The 22,018-nt window shown below is 39.7% G+C and overlaps 1 protein-coding gene across 1 annotated transcript in view; it reads right to left on the reverse strand.

Moving 5' to 3' along the window:
* ABCB1 (ATP binding cassette subfamily B member 1) overlaps nt 1-22,018 on the reverse strand; it is a 100,627-nt gene that overhangs the window by 15,901 nt on the left and 62,708 nt on the right. The window contains exons 19-21 of the mRNA XM_063101044.1: nt 20,681-20,764; nt 6,867-7,070; nt 774-874 (exon numbers count right to left, since the gene is read on the reverse strand). Of these exons, the coding sequence (XP_062957114.1) occupies nt 774-874; nt 6,867-7,070; nt 20,681-20,764 (389 nt within the window). The remainder of the gene's footprint in view (nt 1-773; nt 875-6,866; nt 7,071-20,680; nt 20,765-22,018) is intronic.

Consider the following 22,018-nt stretch of genomic DNA (forward strand, 5'->3'; position numbering starts at 1 on the left):
AGGAGTTAACACTCTAGGATTTTCTGAGTGACATGGAGCTCAGCGATGTGGAGGTGTGGGTAGCAGCAGGCTGGTGAGTGGGCAGCCCTCTGGGCTTCCTACTCCTGCTCCAACCAGATCAACTCTGCTGTCGTCTTTGTCATATACCAAGATTCCAAATGAATTTTTTTTTCCAGAAAAAAAGGCTCTACTATCCAGAAAAAGTTTGAAAATCCATGGATATGGTCCAGCTCTCTCCTTTTACTATGGAAGAAACTGAGATTCAGAGAGGTTGGCCTTGCCCATGTCCACATCACTTATGAGACCTCTCGCTGGGATGACTGTGTTAAAGGAAGAACAGAAGCAGAAAGTCTCCATTGTAGAAGGCCCAGGAGAGGAAAGAAGAGTGTACCCAGGAATTACCACCCTCCCAGCATCCCACAGACACCTTGAATTTCATGTTCCATAAAGAACTCACTCCCATCTACAGTAAATAATAGGGTCCTTATCCAAACTGGACAGTAGAGTCATTCTCAACATCATCTTTCCCTCCTCTTCCCACTGGTTACCACTCTGACAGGTTCTACCTCAGAGATGTCCCTGCCTTAGTTCAGGGTCCTGTCATTTCTCTCCTAGATAATCACAAGTGCTTCCCAATAATTACAAGTACTAGGATCTCTCCTAGTACTTTCTCCATTTGCTCCCTACCTTCTAGCCAAGGTAATCCTTCTGAAAATAAATTTGATGATTGGAGAACTCCTCCCACTCCCCTCCCACTCTTCAGTGGTTATTACCTGTATGGCACCTGCAAACTCTGTGCAAACATATGTTCAAACTTCTGCTCCTGAGTCAAAGAAACAACCGTTCGGAAGTTTTCTATTGCTTCGGTAGCGATCTGGAACAGAGAGTGCCCATCACCAAGAGGCACAAGGAGAAACAGTAGCAATTAATTTAAATTCTATAAAATAGATTAAAAGAATTAACTTTGTAATTACATATTATTTATTATTACCTATGAGCATCTTCTCTGTGGAAAAGGATACTAAGTAATTTATCAAATTGAGTTTTAGATCTGGCTGGAAGGAAGATCAACTAATTCAATCTTCTCTTAAAGAGAAGCTATGGCTTAAACAGATAAAGGCACTTTCCTAAAGACACATAGTTTTACATAGTTTTACCAAATTAACCTGAGAACTCATTTCATTTTCATTTTACATCTACTGCAGTGCTCTTTCTTCTATGGTGATCACGTTTTAAGTTTACAGTTATTTTACACTTTTTTGAATGTGATGTTTATATTTTTCTTATTATAGTTGCCAATCATGACAACTGAAGAATATTTGGAAAATACTGAAAAGATAAAGAAGGTAATAAAAGTTACGTATTGGTGTATTTTACAGTTTAGCTCACTTTTTTTTTCTAAGCACTGAACTCTTTTTTCAAATATATATATATATATATATATATATTTGAAAAAATTGGGGCCAAATTCTGTATTTGGCTATATATCGTTTTTTTTTACTTTAACAAATATCAAAAGCACCTCTCAAGGTCATTAAATACACATTAATAATGGGATATTTAGTGGGCCACTTAATATCCCAGCCAGTCATACAGTCCTTTATTGTTGAATGAAGTTTTCAGTTCTTTTTTTATTAAAAATAATGCTATGATAAACATCCTTGTACCTAAGCCTTGTTCATACTGAATTATTTTCTTAGGAAAAGTCCTGAAAAGTGAAATTACTAGGTCAAAGCAAATAAGCTATTTTTAAAGGAACACAAGACATATTATCAATTTGTTTTCCAGAAAGTTTCTATCATTCAGTTATGTTCTAATTGAATGTTCCTTCCAGCAACACTATTTGATTAGGAAACATACATCCTTTACCACCTTTTGGAGTCTGGGTAAAGGGATGTGGAAAATGCAAAGGACACCAATTTACAAAATGAGATTTCAGCCTATGTCAGCCATGGGATCTAGAACCACCACTTGGCCTCATTTTCCTCACCTATAAAATGAGGGGGATGGACTGGGGACCCTAAAGTCCCTTTTAATTCTAAGATTCCAAGAGAAATATTTCCTAGAATTATAAGTCACCAAGAGAAATTACTCTTATTGGATGTTCTTCCTCTTTCTGGCCTTTACACTGGTCAGAACAGATTCTAATAAAGACATAATCAGTTAATTTAGAGTGATTTACAGTTTAAAAATCATAAACACAAAATCTCACTTATTCCTGACTGATTCCTACACAACTTACCTAACTTTAAAGATTAATAGCAAATATTTCATATGACAGTAAGTCAGTTTTGAAGACTACTACAAAAAGCTACTAGAAGAAAGATATTAACATAGTTTTCAAAACAAAAACTTTAAAAAAAAAAAAACATTAAAAATATAATTCTCTGACCCAGACAGGCCAACAAGGTTGGAGTATCTTTACCATTAGCTACTTAGAAAGATATGAAAATGTTCAGATTTAATTTATATTAAAATAATTTATAATCTTCTTTTATACACTATAAAAATAATGTATTTTTATTTTTTTGTTCTTTTTTTTTTTTCTTTTTTGTGACCCGTAAGGGGATCGGAACCCTCGGCTTGGTGTCGCCCGCACTGCATTCAGCCAGTGAACGCACCGGCCATCCCTATATAGGATCCGAACCCATGGCCTCGGCGCTCCCAGCACCGCACTCAGCCGAGTGAGCCACGGGGTCAGCCCAAAATAATGTATTTTTAAAAATTCTAAAATCCTACAGAAATCAAGCGTTAGAGGAAAAATTCACCTTCAGTCAGTCAAAACCCTCAAAGACAGTCTTTGTTCAGACAATTAAAAATATTTTTAATTATGTGTTCATAAAAACAAATAGAAGAGGGTTTCTGGATTAGTAAGACTATTCAACGAACGCATGTAACAATGTCTGTTGAAAAACACATTTTGGTGGGGGTGGGGAGGGAGAACAGTGATAGGTTGGCCAATGGGTACAAATTCAATTAGGTGGGAGGAATAAGTTCTGGTGCTCTATTGCACAGTAGGGTGACTAAGGTTAACAGTTAAGTTTTGTATATTACATAATAGCTAGAGGAGAGGTTTTTGAATGTCTTTGCCACAAAGAAATGATAAATGTATGAGGTGATTTATATATTAACTACTCTGACCTGATTATTATACAACACATACATGAACTGAAACATCAGATTGTACCCCATAAGTATGCATGTATGTATAATTACAATGTGTCAATTAAAATTTTTTTTAAAAAAATAAACAGATTTACTATAAATTTCAGTGTAACCGTTTTAAGAAATATTTTCTTTCTTTTTTTATAAAGAAATATTTTCTGTGCATCATTTTCTAAGTAGGCAGGAATGTTTTATTTGTGACTGGTTTGTAAACATCATTGCCCTTTAGTAAGTATACTCATATAGCACAACAAAAGCGAGAGTTTAAGTCACAGACCTTGCATGGTGAGTAAAACAATGTAATCACTCCACAATCATCTTTGCCTTGATGCACAATGAAGCAATTAGAAAAAGGCTTAATTAGTACCCCGCATCCTCACAGCTTCATTTATTTTAAATAGAGACTCAGTAATCACTCACCACGAGGAGAGAGAACTTTTAATTCAAGAAGGAGTAAATACTGAGTTTCTCTCAGAAAGTAATGTACTAAATAATTTTTGAGAAAGGAAAGTATATATGTTTCTGGAAAGAAAAATACACTCCTCGCACTTCTTTTTCTACCTTCAAATAAATTGAAGTTTGATTATGGCTTTATTACAGAAAAGAAAAAGGCGTCTATTTTATAGAAATGCTCATTAGTCCATAATAATGTGATAGAAAACTATGGAGCACAGATCACAGGCAGGATACAGGTCATGAGAGGCTCTATAACATACACCTGCTTTGGAGTCCCAGGCTTGCCCCATCCTTTTAAGGGCAAACCAACGATGTGATCCTGGCCCCCATGGAGCTTATGTTTTAGTAGGGAAGATACATCATTAATAAAGAAATAGGCAAGGAACATCAAGGGCTGAGAAGTATCATGAATTAATTCAGGTGTCAGGAGAGGTCTTTCTAAAGAGGTAATAATTCGGAGATCCAAGTAATGTAAAGGAGCCAACCATGGGAAGATCAAAGGGAAACAGCCTGAGGTGTTCGAGGAATTGCAAGAAGACCCAGGAGGCCAGAGTAGGGTGGGCACGGGCCAGTGAATTGCAAGATGAGGTCACAGAAGTCATCAGGGGCTGATCATGTGGAGTTGGATAAGCCAAGGTAAAAGGCTGGATTTTATTCCAAGTGTGAGCAGAAGCCATTGGAAGGTTTTAAGTAGTAATAGCATAATCTAATTTGTATTTGTAAGAGATCAGAGTGGCTTCTGTGAGAAGAATGCAGGATATAGGTGGACAAGAATGGAAGGAACAGAAGCAGGGAGATCAGTTCGGAGACTTGCCATGTGACTCTGGGCAAGTTACTTGATCTCTCTGAACCTTGGGTTTTATTATCTGTCCAACAGGGATAATTCAACAGGGTTATTAAGAGCATTAAATGAGATAGTGTATGTAGGGCTACTAGTATGGTATATAATAAAAGCTCAATAAATGGTAACCTGAGAATTATGATCAGATGGGGGTTAATTTTCAATATTACTCAGATTGGCAGTGCATCTACCACTACTTTCCCTACCCTCCCTTGTCCATCTCATGAGTCACCACTGAATGTGACCATTGATCTCACAACTGACCTTTACTCAGAAAATCTGCCATATTCACACATCCATTTCTATCTGCACCCCTTCCCTTGCCCCCTTGGACCAGAACTCCACGAGTCTTAAATCTGATGCACCATTTCAAAGGTGATAACCTGTGCTTTGCAATGAATTGGCTTAGGATTGATCATCTTCTTCCTAAAAACAGTTGAAGACTCCTTTCTTGGACATTTCAAATACCTCCTTAAATAATGACACTATGAAACAGTAATACTTTTTTCAGTTTTTACATTTTGTCCTAGTTTTTTCCGTCTTCTCCTCAGATGAAGAGTTAACACCAGATGGGGGAAAGCCCCCAGTGTACAGTAAATTAAGTCATTGGCACAGGATGCATTCCCCAGCAGGGCCAATATTACCTCGGCCAGACCACAACCAGACCCCTGTGGGTCAGCATCATCCTGCTGTCCCTCCGGAACCAGGCCTCTGAGAGCCGGATGGGGCAGGTCACATGAGGTTTGTCCCCCACAGACACTGGTTGGGAAGCACTAAAGCTGGTCAAAGGATTTTCCTGAAGGAACCCCAAGAAAACAGGGTAAAGAGTCTGAAGAGATAGCAAGGACGTAGAGGACAAAGTGTTAGTGGTGATCACCAGCGTCTAGGACCTTTCTTCATCATTTGTGTTGATGAGGTGGCTGGCCCAGGGACAGCCTCAGACACCTGGGCCTACTGAGAGCCAGAGCCAGTCTGATCTGCCTGGGTCCCTGTCCTAACTCTTGGGAACCTTGGAATGTGCACTGATGGATGTATCCCTATCCTAGAGGCTAGGCTCAGTTTTGGGGGTCAGCCCTTCTTTGACCTCTCATTTCTGCAGTGAGACAGATCATGTGATATCAGGTTGCATTCTGCCACCAGGGGACCTCTTTGTTTTTAAGCAGACAGAGTCACAACTTTGTAGCACTACTGTCTGAGTTTGAATCCTGGATCCAAGACATCAGCTATAAGACACTGGCAGCATTACTGGCTTGTGCCTCAGCCTCACCTGAAAAATGAGATAACAGAACCTACCTCATAGGGTCACTATAAGAAATAAAGCATTTGCCAGGAAACATAGTAAATGCCACACAAGTGTTTGTTAAATAATGTGAAACAATAGACAAGCATGCAAAGGGAAAAGAAAAGAGGTATTAGGATATGGATAAACAAATAGGATGAAGGGAGGAGACATGATAAAAAGGGGAAAAAGTGGTAATAATTTAAACCAGATAGAATAAATAACCTTAGGATTTTCCATATTGAATCTTCCCCATCATAGGTAATAAAATGGGCCTACTTTCCTCAATAGAAGAACGGATTTAAGCTTGCTGGGGAGGAGAGGAGAGGAGAGGAAAGGAGAAGAGAGGAGAGGAGAGAAGGAAGGAAGAAAGAAAGAGAAATAAAGGGAAGGAGGAAGGAAGAGAGAGAAAGAGAGGGAATGGGGACGTAGGGAAAGAAGGAACAGAGTGACACAATGGTCTGAAACTAGAAAAGCCTGTTAAAATTGTCAGTCTTTGAGCCTGAGGATTTGTTTTGCTACTTTTCTTCAGTTTTTAATCAAAAAATATTGCTTTGGGGAATGGTTATAAAAAACATTTGTACTAATGGTTGTACTAATTTACAGTCCCACCAACAGTGCAGTAGTGCTCCCTTCTCTCCACACCCCCACCAGCATTTGTTATTCACCGTCTTTTTGATTATAGCCAGTCTAACTGGGGTGAGGTGGTATCTCAATGTGGTTTTAATTTGCATTTCCCTGATGACTGGTGATGTTGAGCATTTTTTCATGTCCCTGTTGGCCATTTGTATTTCTTCCTTTGAAAAATGTCTATTCAGCTCCTTTGCCCATTTTCTAATTGGGTTATTAGGCTTTTTGCTGTGTAATTGCTTGAGTTCCTTGTATATTATGGATATTAATCCCTTGTCGGATGCATAACGGGAATGCTGCCAGTATGGATCTGGCCTTTACCTCTTGGGCACGAGGGGTGACAACCAATGTTGTATCTCATGAGTATTCATAACCAATAAAACAAAACAAAACTAAACATCCTCAGAACGTAGTGAGTAGCAGGGAGGAACAAAGCAACTCTGGTTAGCATATTTTAGTCTACTCAGGTAAGCAATCACATGCAGTTTGACTCACCTTCCCAGCACCTTCTAGTTCTTTCTTATCTTTCAGTGCTTGCCCGGACAACATTTTCATTTCAATAACTCCTGCTATTGTAATGATGGGTACAATTGCTAAGAGTAAAAGTGTTAATTGCCAACCATAGATGAAGGATATAATAATTCCAGTCCCAAGATTTGCTACATTCTGGGTAATTACAGCAAGCCTGGAACCTATAGCCTGCAAAAAGAAAACCAAAACAAATTAGAGAGACACTTGTATACTATCTTTACAATTCATGCTTATATTTTTCACCTTCATGAAAATATATTATCTTCTCAGTTACGAAATAAAAAGAAAAGGTTTACTTGTAAGAAGCTTATTGGGTTTCTAAAATGAGTATTTCCATGATATCAGAATAAATACTGAAATAGAAGATAAATAATCCAAAGTTCAATTACATATTTCTATCTCTTCCAATTTTTTTATACCAAGAAAATCTTCATTAATCAAAGCATGATCACTAAAGCAAGCTCTGCAAATTAGCAAGTGAAAGAGTTTGACAATTATATTACATGGGGAATAGTGGAAATTTCTAATGTAAGGTACATAACTACTTAGAATTTAAGCCTAATATTTGTCATTGAGGATATTCAAATATATCTGGTCCTATTTGAGATACTTATGATGTTTAATTTAACCTGCACTTGATTTGGAAAAAATACACAGAGATGATAGTTATGGAATTTAATTGAGGATATTAAACAGGCATCAGAATATTCCATTTGAATTCCAGAAGGAGCTTGAAGCATGACTTTCAGTAGCATGCAGTGATTTCCAACTCTAAAAGCAGAAGTCAACCTATAAAGTCAACTCAGTTGACTACTCTCTATAATTCAATCCACCACATCTCCTTTACCCGGGAAATGCTCCATGCCCTTGATCCATTCTGAATCCCTGCTCTGGTCCCTAGACCTGCCTTCTCTGGAAATAGACAATGTTCTTTTCCACCCCTAAAGTTTCTTCTGTCTGAGTGGGGCTGGTTGCAGGTAAATATTATAATGAAGTGCAGCCAAGGACGGTCACTGCCATCTCTGTGACTTTTGACAGATCTCTCCCAACTCCCAAATGAGCAGGTGCATTGATTAATCACCAAAGCGTCTCTTAGCTCCGAATTCTGTGATAGAATCTGTTATAACCCCCTACATCAACCATCCAAAATCATTTCACACCTATCTGATATAAATACTAGACCAGTCCTTAGGGAGAAAGAGTGCTACAACTACCAGTAGGCTTTACTTACATTAAATTCCATACCAGGAAACTGTACCAGGGTTGAAAGGGACAGTATAAATAATAGAGCACATTTATTTTGAGTTGACGACACCATGAGCTTATATTAAAGAAATGCTTCGCCAAATTTGGCATAAGTCAAAGAGTGAAGTGGCCTTCAAAGCCAGCTCTCTGTACTGCACATTTTCAATTTGAGGGTTAGAAGATGCAGCCTGGAAAGAGTCTGCAGCACAGGGAAGATATAGATTGCTCCTCGTCTTAGCACCTAAGAGCCTTTCTCTGAACTCATTTCCCACAGTAGCTACTGCCTGCGAGAAGCATTCAGAACATCCTCTGCCGTTCATGGCAGAGGAATTACTGTGGCGCTTCACCTTTGAGACATATTGATATTAGCTTTGGATGGCAATCAAGGGCCACAGAAATGAGGGAAAAACATGACAAATTCTTCTTTAATGTACAGGGAAAGTGAACTAAAATATCTCAGACCTTAAACTGTGGGGACAGTAACCCTCTTGGCTTCATCGGACTTAGTGTTTTGGCTGACATTGCACCAGTTGCTGCTGCTTTAAACTAAAGACTAATGCTCACTGTCCCATGTCTATTCCTCATACACAATGGGAATCTATAGCACTCTGAAGACCAAAATAAATGGAAGAGCATGGATTAGTGGCAGCCAGGTAATGCTCATTTCAAAGAGTAGGGTTGAGAGGAGAAAACACTCCACAAACCACAGCCCAAGTGTGAAGCAAGTTAAGATGAAGATGGGCCAAAGCTTGAGACCCACTATGACTCTCTCCTCCCCCCAGTCTCTCCATCCCACAAGACCTTCACGTATCTGCATCTCATTTCCTCTCCTACCCGTTTTTCTCCCCACCTGTCCCTGTTTCTTCTCCCCATTATTTATTCCCTCCTCAAAATACCATCACATCGAGTTTCAAGATGGCGGCGGCTGCGGCGGCTGGCGCGGAGTAGCTGAGGTGGAAAAGGTGGCCACTGGGCCTCAGGCAGCCGGGAAACTTGTGGACCTTCCTCTGGCCATCTCTTAAGGGAGGACTGCTGCTGCTGGCCGGTCGTGGGGGCTCAACGCCACTTTGCCCCCGGCAGGAGAGGCTGCCTCATTTACAGGCAACAGCTTTGAAGTGTGGAGCAGGAAAAGAACTGATTCTTAGCTGCAAAAGCGAGTCTTGAAACAGGGAACACGGCGCCAGGGCTGCTGTGGATGCAGCCAGGATCCCGGAGGCTGGGGCCGCACTGAAGGCGGCCAGCTGCCCTATTCAGGATTCGAGGTTTCAGGCCAGCATTAAAGAAGATCCCTGGGAGCGCCCGAGCGGCGCCGCGACTGAACAGCCCAAGGCGGCAGCGCCAAGAACACGGAAGGCAACAAACCAGAGACAGAGCGAGCGCCCGACCTGGCACAGCACTGTGAGTGATCCCTGGCACAGCTCTGTTCGGGGGGTGGATGCCCATGCGGCTCCCGCCTGCACCACCAGGCCACTCACTGCCCCGGTGCTGCCTCCATTTTCCCAGGTGCGGGCAGCTCCGCCCTGCTCGGCCATCACTGAGCCCATTTGCTTGGCCTGGCGCGGGGCTTTCCGGACCCTGCGGGCCGACCTCCTCTCCCACTCCCTCCGCGGTTCTCTGGCAGGACTGGGGGTGTGGGGCGTCCCGACCAGTTTTGGGAGGGCTAGGAAGTACGGGCGGGCCGACTGTCACTCCACCACACCCTGGACTCCGGCCCGGTAAACTTCCTGTTACTGGGAGACAGATACCATCTCTGCGACCACCAGTTTGGAAAAAAGCCTAACGAATTTCTGGTTGGGAATAGTGTGGTAGGAGAGTTCCCAGGTCCGCTTGAACCTGCCGGAGACCAGGCTGCAGGCAGGCACTAGACTCGGTTTCTACCGGGGGGATACAAAGGTGAACAAGACCCGAGAAAGATCTACACAGTGCTACAAAGGCACCCAGAGAGACCGGTCGTCTGTGCCTAGCAGAAACCTGGTAGACTTCCTGGGCGAGGCGGTGCTGAGCAGGGTCTTGAAGGCCCAGCTGATAGACGAGGGTTGCAGAAGACACGCCCCAGCCCAGCACAGTGTGCACAGAGGGGGGAGACGTGCGGCCAGGGAGGCGGAGACTCGACAGAAACCACACACCCGGTGGGGTCGCCACTGCACGATCTAACAGCCTGGGCCAGAGCACACGGAACGGGGAGAAGTCCTGTACAGAAAGTGAAAGCTCAACAGAGATCACACACCCTGTGGTACGTGATCCACCATCCCAGCAGAGTACAAGCTGACCAGAAAGGTGGATCCCCGGAGAAGCCCAAGACCCGAGGCAACCACACACACAAGACACTAGAGGCCAACTGAGCAGTCACAGCGGGAGCCATACCAAATTGGCAACCACAGCAACATCCTAGTTAGTCATTAGTCTCAAACCGGTGGACTGAGAAACCCCCTGCCACAATGAATAAACACCAAAAAAAGACACCAGAAATACAAAAAATCAAGAAAGTACACCACCAAAAGTTAATAAATCTCATACTCTAGATCCTATAGAACAAGAAGCCCTTGAAATAACTGACAAGGAATTTCGAGTGATAATTCTAAGGAAACTGAATGAGATACAAGAAAACACAGCTAGACATCATGATGAAATGAGGAAAAGTATACAGGATCTGAAAGAGGAAATATACAAGGAAATCAATGTCCTGAAAAAAAATGTAGCAGAATTTGCTGAACTGAAGAAGTTATTCAGCGAAATAAAAAACACAACGGAGAGTTTAACCAGCAGGCTTGTCGAAGTTGAAGAGAGAACCTCTGAACTTGAAGATGGGCTGTTTGAAATAACACAAGCAGACAAAAAGAAAGAAAAAAGAATCAAGGACATGGAAGAAAATCTGAGAGAGATATCAGACAACCTCAAGCGCTCAAATATCCGAGTCATGGGTATTCCAGAAGGGGAGGAAAATGGAGATTCCATTGAAAACATATTCAACAAAATAGTGGCAGAAAACTTCCCAGGTATAGGAAAAATCACAGATCTTCAGATCCAGGAAGCTCAACGATCTCCAAACGTATTCAACCCAAAAAGGCCTTCTCCAAGACATGTCATAGTCAAATTGGCAAAACTCAGAGACAAAGAGAGAATCTTAAAAGCTGCAAGAGAGAAGCGTCAAATCACCTATAAGGGAGCCCCAATCAGGTTAACATCAGACTTTTCATCACAAACCCTAAAAGCTAGAAAGGAATGGGATGATATTTTCAAAATACTAAAAGACAAAGATTGCCAGCCAAGAATACTCTACCCTGCAAGGCTATCCTTCCGAAATGAGGGGCAAATAGTATATTTCTCAGACAAACAAAAACTGCGGGAGTTCACTACCACAAGACCACCCTTACAAGAAATCCTCAAGGGAGTACTGGGTTTGGTTCCTGAAAAATAACTACCACTGCCATAAAAACCTAAGAAAAATCTAAACCCGCTAGTACAATAAAAATGGCATTCATGAAGAGAAAACAAGCTAACAAAAACACTATCTACAACCTAAGGAACCAACAAACACAGAAACCAAACAGTAAATCAGAAAGCAAGGAACAAAAGACACCTAAGACAACCAAACAACCAATAAAATGATAGGAATAAATCAACACCTTTCAATAACAACTCTTAATGTTAAAGGCTTAAATTCCCCAATTAAAAGACACAGACTGGCTGACTGGATCAAAAAGCAGGACCCAACTATATGCTGCCTACAAGAGACCCACCTCACCCATAAAGATTCACACAGACTAAGAGTGAAAGGATGGAAAAAGATTTACCATGCAAACAGAAAAGAAAAACGAGCTGGAGTGGCTATTCTTATATCTGACAAAATAGACTTTAAACTAAAAACCATAAAAAGAGACAATGAGGGACACTACTTAATGATAAAAGGACTGATCCATCAAGAAGACATAACAATCATAAATATGTACGCACCCAATGTTGGAGCAGCCAGATTTATAAAACAAACTCTATTAGACCTAAAGAAGGAAATAGACACTAATACCATAATAGCAGGGGACCTGAACACTCCACTGTCAATATTAGACAGATCATCTAGGCAAAGAATCAGTAGAGAAACACAAGATCTAAACAAGACTCTAGACCAATTGGAATTGGCAGATATCTACAGAACATTCCACCCAACAACCTCAGAATATTCATTCTTCTCATCAGCACATGGATCATTCTCCAGGATAGATCACATATTAGGTCACAAATCAAGTCTCAATAAATTCAAAAAAATTGGAATTATCCCATGTGTCTTCTCAGACCACAATGGATTAAAACTAGAAATTAATAACAAACGAAACTCTGGAAACTATACAAACACATGGAAATTAAACAGCATTCTACTTAATGACATATGGGTCCAAGAAGAAATCAAGCAGGAAATCAAAAAGTTTATTGAAACTAATGAAAACAATGATACATCATACCAAAACCTGTGGGATACTGCAAAAGCAGTATTGAGGGGAAAATTTATTGCATTAAATGCTCACTTCAGAAGAATAGAAAGATGGCAAGTGAACAACCTAACACTTCACCTTAAAGAACTAGAAAAACAAGAACAATCCAATCCTAAAGTTAGCAGACGGAAAGAAATCATTAAGATCAGAGCAGAACTGAATGAAATTGAAAACCAAAAAACAATTCAAAAGATCAACGAATCAAAAAGTTGGTTTTTTGAAAAGATAAATAAAATTGACAAACCATTAGCATGGCTAACAAAAAAAAGAAGAGAGAAGACTCAAATAACAAAAATTAGAAATGAAAAAGGCGATATTACAACTGATTCATCTGAAATACAAGGAATCATTCGAGACTACTATAAACAACTATACGCCAACAAATTTGAAAATCTGGAGGAAATAGATAAATTTCTGGACACACACAAGCTCCCAAAACTGAACCGTGAAGACGTAGAAAATTTGAACAGACCAATAACAATAAAGGAGATTGAAGCTGTTATCAGAAGGCTCCCAACAAAGAAAAGCCCAGGACCAGATGGATTCACAGCAGAATTTTACCAAACATTCAAACAGGAATTGACACCGATTCTTTACAAACTATTCCAAAAGATTGAAACGGACGCAACTCTCCCAAACTCATTCTATGAAGCAAACATCATCCTGATACCAAAACCAGGTAAAGATATAACCAAAAAAGAAAACTACAGGCCGATATCCTTGATGAATATAGATGCAAAAATCCTCACTAAAATACTAGCAAACAGAATACAGCAACACATACGAAAAATTATTCATCACGATCAAGTGGGATTCATCCCAGGGATGCAAGGTTGGTTCAACATACGCAAATCAATAAATGTGATACACCATATTAATAAACTCAAACACAAGGACCATATGATCATCTCTATAGATGCTGAAAAAGCATTTGATAAAGTTCAGCACTCATTCATGACAAAGACCCTCTATAAGTTAGGTATAGAGGGAAAGTATCTCAACATAATTAAAGCCATATATGACAAACCCACTGCCAATATCATCCTGAATGGGGAAAAGCTGAAAGCTTTTCCTTTAAGAACAGGCACTAGACAAGGATGCCCACTCTCACCACTCCTATTCAACATAGTGTTGGAAGTACTAGCCAGAGCAATCAGAGAAGAGAAGGAAATAAAGGGCATCCAGATTGGAAAAGATGAAGTCAAACTGTCCCTGTTTGCAGATGACATGATCCTATATATCGAACAGCCTAAAACCTCTACAAAAAAACTGTTGGAATTGATAAATGATTTCAGCACAGTAGCAGGATACAAAATCAACACACAAAAATCAGTAGCATTTCTTTTCTCCAATAGTGACCATGCAGAAGGAGAAATCAAGAAAGCCTGCCCATTTACAATAGCCACCAAAAAAATAAAATACTTAGGAATTGAGTTAACCAAGGAGGTGAAAAATCTCTATAATGAGAACTACAAACCACTGCTGAGAGAAATTAGAGAGGATACAAGAAGATGGAAAGATATTCCATGCTCTTGGATTGGAAGAATCAACATAGTGAAAATGTCCATACTACCCAAAGTGATATACAAATTCAATGCAATCCCCATCAAAATTCCAAAGACATTTTTCTCAGAAATGGAAAAAACTATTCAGACATTTATATGGAACAATAGAAGACCACGAATAGCCAAAGCAATGCTCAGCAAAAAAAATAAAGCTGGAGGCATAACACTACCTGACTTTAAGCTATACTACAAAGCAATAATAACCAAAACAGTATGGTACTGGCATAAAAACAGACACACTGACCAATGGAATAGAATAGAGAATCCAGAAATCAACCCACACACTTACTGCCATCTGATCTTTGACAAAGGCACCAAGCCTATTCACTGGGGAAGGGACTGCCTCTTCAGCAAGTGGTGCTGGGATAACTGGATATCGATATGCAGGAGAATGAAACTAGATCCATACCTCTCACCGTATACTAAAATCAACTCAAAATGGATTAAGGATTTAAATATACACCCTGAGACAATAAAACTTCTTAAAGAAAACATAGGGGAAACACTTCAGGAAATAGGACTGGGCACAGACTTCATGAATACGACCCCAAAAGCACGGGCAACCAAAGGAAAAATAAACAAATGGGATTATATCAAACTAAAAAGCTTCTGCACAGCAAAAGAAACAATTAAAAGAGTTAAAAGACAACCAACAGAGTGGGAGAAAATATTTGCAAAATATACATCTGACAAAGGATTAATATCCAGAATATATAAGGAACTCAAACAACTTTACAAGAAGCAAACAAGCAACCAAATTAAAAAATGGGCAAAAGAGCTAAGTAGGCATTTCTCTAAGGAAGATATACAAATGGCCAACAGACATATGAAAAAATGCTCAACATCACTCAGCATCCGGGAAATGCAAATCAAAACCACATTGAGATACCATCTAACCCCAGTTAGGATGGCTAAAATCCAAAAGACTATGAACGATAAATGCTGGCGAGGCTGCGGAGAAAAAGGAACTCTCATACATTGTTGGTGGGACTGCAAAATGGTGCAGCCTCTATGGAAAATGGTATGGAGGTTCCTTAAACAATTGCAAATAGATCTACCATACGACCCAGCCATCCCACTGTTGGGAATATACCAAGAGCAATGGAAATCATCAAGTCGAAGGTATACCTGTTCCCCAATGTTCATCGCAGCACTCTTTACAATAGCCAAGAGTTGGAACCAGCCCAAATGCCCATCATCAGATGAGTGGATACGGAAAATGTGGTACATCTACACAATGGAATACTACTCAGCTATAAAAACGAATGAAATACTGCCATTTGCAACAACATGGATGGACCTTGAGAGAATTATATTAAGTGAAACAAGTCAGGCACAGAAAGAGAAATACCACATGTTCTCACTTATTGGAGGGAGCTAAAAATTAATATATAAATTCACACACACACATACACACATACACACACAAACCGGGGGGGGGGGGAGGAAGAAGATATAACAACCACAATTATTTGAAGTTGATACAACAAACAAAAGAAAGGACATTGTTGGGGGGGAGGGGGGGGAGGGAGGGGGGAGGGAGGTTTTGGTGATGGGGAGCATTAATCAGCTACAATGTATATCTACAAAATAAAATTTAAAAAATAAAATAAATAAATAAATAAATAAATAAATAAATAAATAAATAAATAAATAAATAAATAAATAAATAAATAAAATAAAATAAAATAAAATAAAAAAATAAAAAAAAAACTTCTTAAAGAAAACATAGGGGAAACACTTCAGGAAATAGGACTGGGCACAGACTTCATGAATACGACCCCAAAAGCACGGGCAACCAAAGGAAAAATAAACAAATGGGATTATATCAAACTAAAAAGCTTCTGCACAGCAAAAGAAACAATTAAAAGAGTTAAAAGACAACCAACAGAGTGGGAGAAAATATTTGCAAAATATACATCTGACAAAGGATTAATATCCAGAATATATAAGGAACTCAAACAACTTTACAAGAAAACAAGCAACCCAATTAAAAAATGGGCAAAAGAGCTAAGTAGGCATTTCTCTAAGGAAGATATCCAAATGGCCAATAGACATATGAAAAAATGCTCAACATCACTCAGCATCCGGGAAATGCAAATCAAAACCACATTGAGATACCATCTAACCCCAGTTAGGATGGCTAAAATCCAAAAGACTATGAACGATAAATGCTGGCGAGGCTGCGGAGAAAAAGGAACTCTCATACATTGTTGGTGGGACTGCAAAATGGTGCAGCCTCTATGGAAAATGGTATGGAGGTTCCTTAAACAATTGCAAATAGATCTACCATACGACCCAGCCATCCCACTGTTGGGAATATACCCAGAGGAATGGAAATCATCAAGTCGAAGGTATACCTGTTCACCAATGTTCATCGCAGCACTCTTTACAATAGCCAAGAGTTGGAACCAGCCCAAATGCCCATCATCAGATGAGTGGATTCAGAAAATGTGGTACATCTACACAATGGAATACTACTCAGCTATAAAAACGAATGAAATACTGCCATTTGCAACAACATGGATGGACCTTGAGAGAATTATATTAAGTGAAACAAGTCAGGCACAGAAAGAGAAATACCACATGTTCTCACTTATTGGAGGGAGCTAAAAATTAATATATAAATTCACACACACACATACACACACACACACACAAACTGGGGCGGGGGGGGAAGAAGATATAACAACCACAATTATTTGAAGTTGATACAACAAACAAACAGAAAGGACATTGTTGGGGGGGAGGGGGGGAGGGAGAAGGGAGGGAGGTTTTGGTGATGGGGAGCATTAATCAGCTACAATGTATGTCGACAAAATAAAATTAAAAAAAAAAAATACCATCACGTCGCTGAACTCTAATTTTAAAATATTTGGGCTTACTGAAAAAAAAAATCTATTTCCTAAACTTTCCTTTTGAAATCAGAAATATTTAATTTCACCCTTCCCTCAACCACCTTCTCCCAGAGGAAAAAAAAAGTTTTTTTAAAGACCTAGTTGCTTTTGATTTCTATATGGCTGTGGTTTGCTTTCTTCTCTGCAGAACTCTAGCCTCCTACCAAGATAAAATTAAAAAGCCCACTATTTCACAGGAAAATATTGAGATATACTTTCTTCTGATTTATGTTTAGCAAGATTAAGTTACTTCAATAGCTTACAATCACAAACACATCTAAGAAAAAATTTAATTGATGGGGAAGTTAAATACAAAAAAATTTAACCTAGATGAACAACATCACTAACTATAAACACACAAACTCCAGTTGGCCCTGCCTTGTGACAGCATAGCTTGCTTCAGATATTTTTATATATAAAAAATTAATTAGACTACTTCCTACTGTGGAATATAAATAGACAGACAGACAAACACATATATGCAAACGTATATCTATGTGTGTATATATGGGTATAAGTGTGTATATGTTTTTATATATACACACGCATACCCCCCACCATACACAGCTAGTGGTGTAAGGTGGATACAGCTGTTCTCTCTCAGCCAATTTGCAGTAACAGCCATACGGGGCTTTCCTAGTTCGATGGCATGCACCAACCTGCTTGTTTCCTCTTCCCTGATGTTTCCTTTTTAGCCACTGTTTTAAGTTCTGAAAAACAGTTTTGTCTCATAGTGGCTCATACAAGTGTGCATTTGTCATGCTAGGGGGGCCACGGAAGTGCCAGTTTGAGATGCCTTTGAGGAAACACATGAAAAGCAGACAGTACACACCAGCAGGCAATTAGAGACCACTGGATACAGCAAAGGGCCTCATGAACAACACTGTAGAGTGAAAGGACGGACCATCAGATTTACAAATACAGGAACGCACTGGTCTAAGGCAGGTGATAACTCCAGAGGAATTTAAGAGGAGGGGAAGAGGGCTGCAACACAGAATGCCCGGACTGCATCTGCACAGGTTCTGCTACAAGGGACTGAGTTGGTGCTCCCTCTAGGATTGTGTCTTCCATACCAAATGGGTTATGGGACACGTGTATTGGCCAAATAAGCACATATAACAGGGTCTCTATAAAAGGTATACTAAAGTTAGGGCAGCAAAGTTTAGCTAGGCAATATAGGATCAGGAACCATGAGACACAATTTCTCTGCGGTGATCACTGTCCCAGAAAGGCTTTTCCAGTGAGCTAGCTAATGGACTGACCATAAGCTCCTTGATTGATTCTCATACCAATTTAAAGTAAAAATAAATAGAGACTAATACTTTGTCCTTCTCAACCTCCCTCCCCCACCTCCCTCCCCATTGAAGGACTTTCTGCATTTATCAGAAAGTCCTTCAATGATTTCTCAAATTGAGGCTCATTTCTCTCCCCCTTTCTCTTGAGCCCACTCCTATCAGGCTTTTTTGTTCCCACCACATCCCTGAGACAGCTCAAGTTAGAAGCATAAGCACCTCCACATTGCTCACCATTGCGAAATGTCCAGTCATCTTCCAAGCTCATCGGCAGTGTTGGATATCCTGGATTGCACGCTCCTTAAAACACTTTCTCAGTTTTGTTTCTAGAGCTCTGCTCTTTTCCCTCACTGGCCACTCCTTGCTCTTCTTTACTGGTTCATCCTCACAGCCCTGACCTCAGGACCCAGGACTTGCCATCGTCTCTATCTACACCACACACTTCCTTGGCTATCTCATTCTGTCTCTTAAAAACCACCCTGAAAAATCTCCAAATGTATATTTCCAGACCAGAGTTCTCTGCTAAACTCCAGATATGCAAATCCACCTGTCTTCTTGACATCTTCACGTGGACGTCAGAAGTGGGCATTGCAAAGTCATCATGTCTCACACAGAACATTTCATTTGTCCCCAAACATGCTCCTCCAACAGGCTTTCCAATTTTATTAAAAATTAACTCAATTTTTTCAGTTGTGCAGGTCAAATACTTTAGAGTCATCCTTAATTCCCTTTTTTCTCAACAAATTCTGTTGGCTGTGTCTTCAAAATACATCCAGAATTGACTACATTTTATCACCTTTAATGTGACCACGCTAGTCTAAAACACTATCATCCCTCTCCTGGATTATTGCAGTAAATTCCCTACCTCTGCTCTTGCCCCCTTCAGCCTATTCACACAACAGCCAGAGTGATCCTTTTAAAATTTCAGATCACATCACTCCTGTGTTCAAAACATACCATGGTTTCCCATCTGATCCCGGATATAATGCTGACTTCAACCCTTATGACTCTTCCTTTCACTCACTTTGCTCTGGCCACTCTATCCTCATTGCTATTTTTGGAACTGTGTAGGAAGGCTCCAGCCTCAGCACCTTTGCACTTGCTGATCTTCTGATACAGCATTCCTCTCCAGACCCCTACAGGGATATCATCTTTCCTTTCTCAGGCCTCCTGCAAATATCACCATTCCAGTGAGGCTTTGCTTCCTTGACAAACAGCAAGCCCCTACCCCCATATCCTCCTTCCATGTTTTCCCAGCACTTATGACAATTTGACATTCCGTGTAGACCCCATAAGGGCAGGACTTTTGTCTGTTTTAAGAAGTTCAAAGTTATTTCAAGCAGCGCTGCACATTTTATTTTGTTAGGCTCCAAACAACTTGATCTAAACCTTGATTTTTGCTGATTTGTTTGCTTTAAGCAAAGATATCTGTATTAAAACAATTCCTAAGATTTATATATTTATATTGCAACTTTGTAACTTTCTTTGTGCTTCCATATTCATAACCTAATTTATTTTTACAGAAGCCACATACTAGTATGTTAGAAGAAATGTTAGTACAGTACTACCTTACAGAAAGTCTAAAACTTACAGATTGGTAAGTGGGGGTGGAGGGGAGACGCAGCAGAAAACACATGATTTTTTTCAAACTCTACATCATCTTGTGGATTTTTGCCATAAACAGTTGTCGTTGTAGAAGAAATTGTCGCTTTAGCCAAATATCAAAAGCTGCTGGTTCAACGGTTTCTAGTTATATCAATTAAAGAGATTCGTGTAGCAGCAAATTTAAGTTTTATAGTCTGATAAAGTTATTCCTTCTACCCTTGCTTTAATTTTTAATGTTTTTATTTCTTTCAACCTATTTTTTAGAATATTTTCTTCTTTCCTTTCTGAAGTGTAGTATCCCTAAACTTTCCTACATTAACTACACACATCCTCTTTTCAGTAGCAATTACAGTAGCTGTTGATTGAGCACTAAAATAGACAAATCCCTCATGATATGCTGATAAATACTTCCTTTTCTAAATAACAATTCTACATGTATCTTGTTAAAAGCATAAATAACATAGCAATAACGAAAGAAAGCTTATAAATTATCTATATGCTATATAGTATATAATGTTAAAATAGTTAACATTTTTGCTATAAACAGTGATATATTTGTAGGTTAGATGTTTGTTTAATATTTTCTTAATGACAACAAGAATTAACACCTGTAATGAGAAAAGTAGTTTCATGCAGAGGTTCAAAATGGTCAATTAAGGCAAAAAGTAACAGAAGGGAGGCACGTACCCCTTTAACTTGAGCAGCGTCATTGGCGAGCCTGGTAGTCAATGCTCCAGTGGTGTTTTTAGGATTATCAAACCAGCTCACGTCCTGTGGCACAGAGCATGATTTTATGATCTTAAAGCCCCATTTAGGAAATTTAGCTCCAGGAGGGAAGTGAAAGAGTCAGTTTTGTTTATCACTAATATCCCCGGCACTTAGTACTCAGGATTTGATATTCAAAAGACAAGAAAGGGACTTACTGTACAAATACATAAATAGATTATTTCATTTGTCCAAAAATTTTCTGAGTGCCTACTTTGTCCCAAGCATGATTTTAAGTGTTGAATCTATACAACAATGAACAACAAAAAAAAAGACAAAAGTTGTTGTTTTCATAAAGCCTAGGTTCTAGAGATGGAAGGCACAAATAAATAAATATATACCATGTCAGGTGATACTAAATGCTATTTAGAAAAACAGAGCAGGGTAAGAAGGAGAAAAAAGTAAGAGAAGGTACTATTTTAGAGACTGGGGAGGAGAAAGAGAAGTCTTTCGTAAGGTGACACTTGAGCAGAAACCTGGATAAAGGAAGGAATGAGAATATATGTGGGAAGAAAGAAAGAGTATGTGCAAAGGTGTCGAGGCAAAAGCATACTTGACCTGTCCAAGCACTAGCAAGAAAGCCTTAAAGTCAGCCAGTAGTCTAAAAAGAAACTTCGTGTGAATCTGTAAAAGCTGCCTCTTCCTCTGGATAGATTTCTGTCCTTATTTAGCTTCCCTGATCTTCCCCTCCCACATCCTTATGCAGAGAGCCGCTGTGTATGGAGCAGACTGTTGTGGGAGATGAGGTTTGAGAGGTAGTGGGGACACATCATATCCAACCTTATAGGCAACCACAAAGAGTCCAGACTTTACCCTGAGAGATATGAGAAGACTTCAGCAGGTTTTGGGCACAGACATGTGATTTGCTTATATTTTAGAAGAATGAATCTGGCTGTTGTGAAGTGAACCTACTGGATTGAGACAAAGATGGAGACTGAGACTGGTTAGGCTATTGTAATATTAAACAGAGAGAGAGGAGTCAAAGATGACTCCAGGGCTTTTAGCCTGAACAACTGGTAGAATGGAGCTGTCATTTACGGATCCAGGAGAAGAGTAGGTAAGGAGTAAGCCTGGTAGGGAGGGGAGAGTCAAAAGTTCGACTTGGAAACGTTAAAGTATGAAATGCTTATTTGACATGCAATAGAGAAGTTGAACAAGGAGTTAGGTAACTGTATTTCAGGGCAGCATAGATGAATGGAGTTAAAAGCAAATCAACAAAGGCAATTCAGATTAAATGTAACATTCAACATAACACAGAAT

This window comes from Cynocephalus volans, chromosome 6 (assembly GCF_027409185.1).
Source record: "Cynocephalus volans isolate mCynVol1 chromosome 6, mCynVol1.pri, whole genome shotgun sequence".
Taxonomy (NCBI): domain Eukaryota; kingdom Metazoa; phylum Chordata; class Mammalia; order Dermoptera; family Cynocephalidae; genus Cynocephalus; species Cynocephalus volans.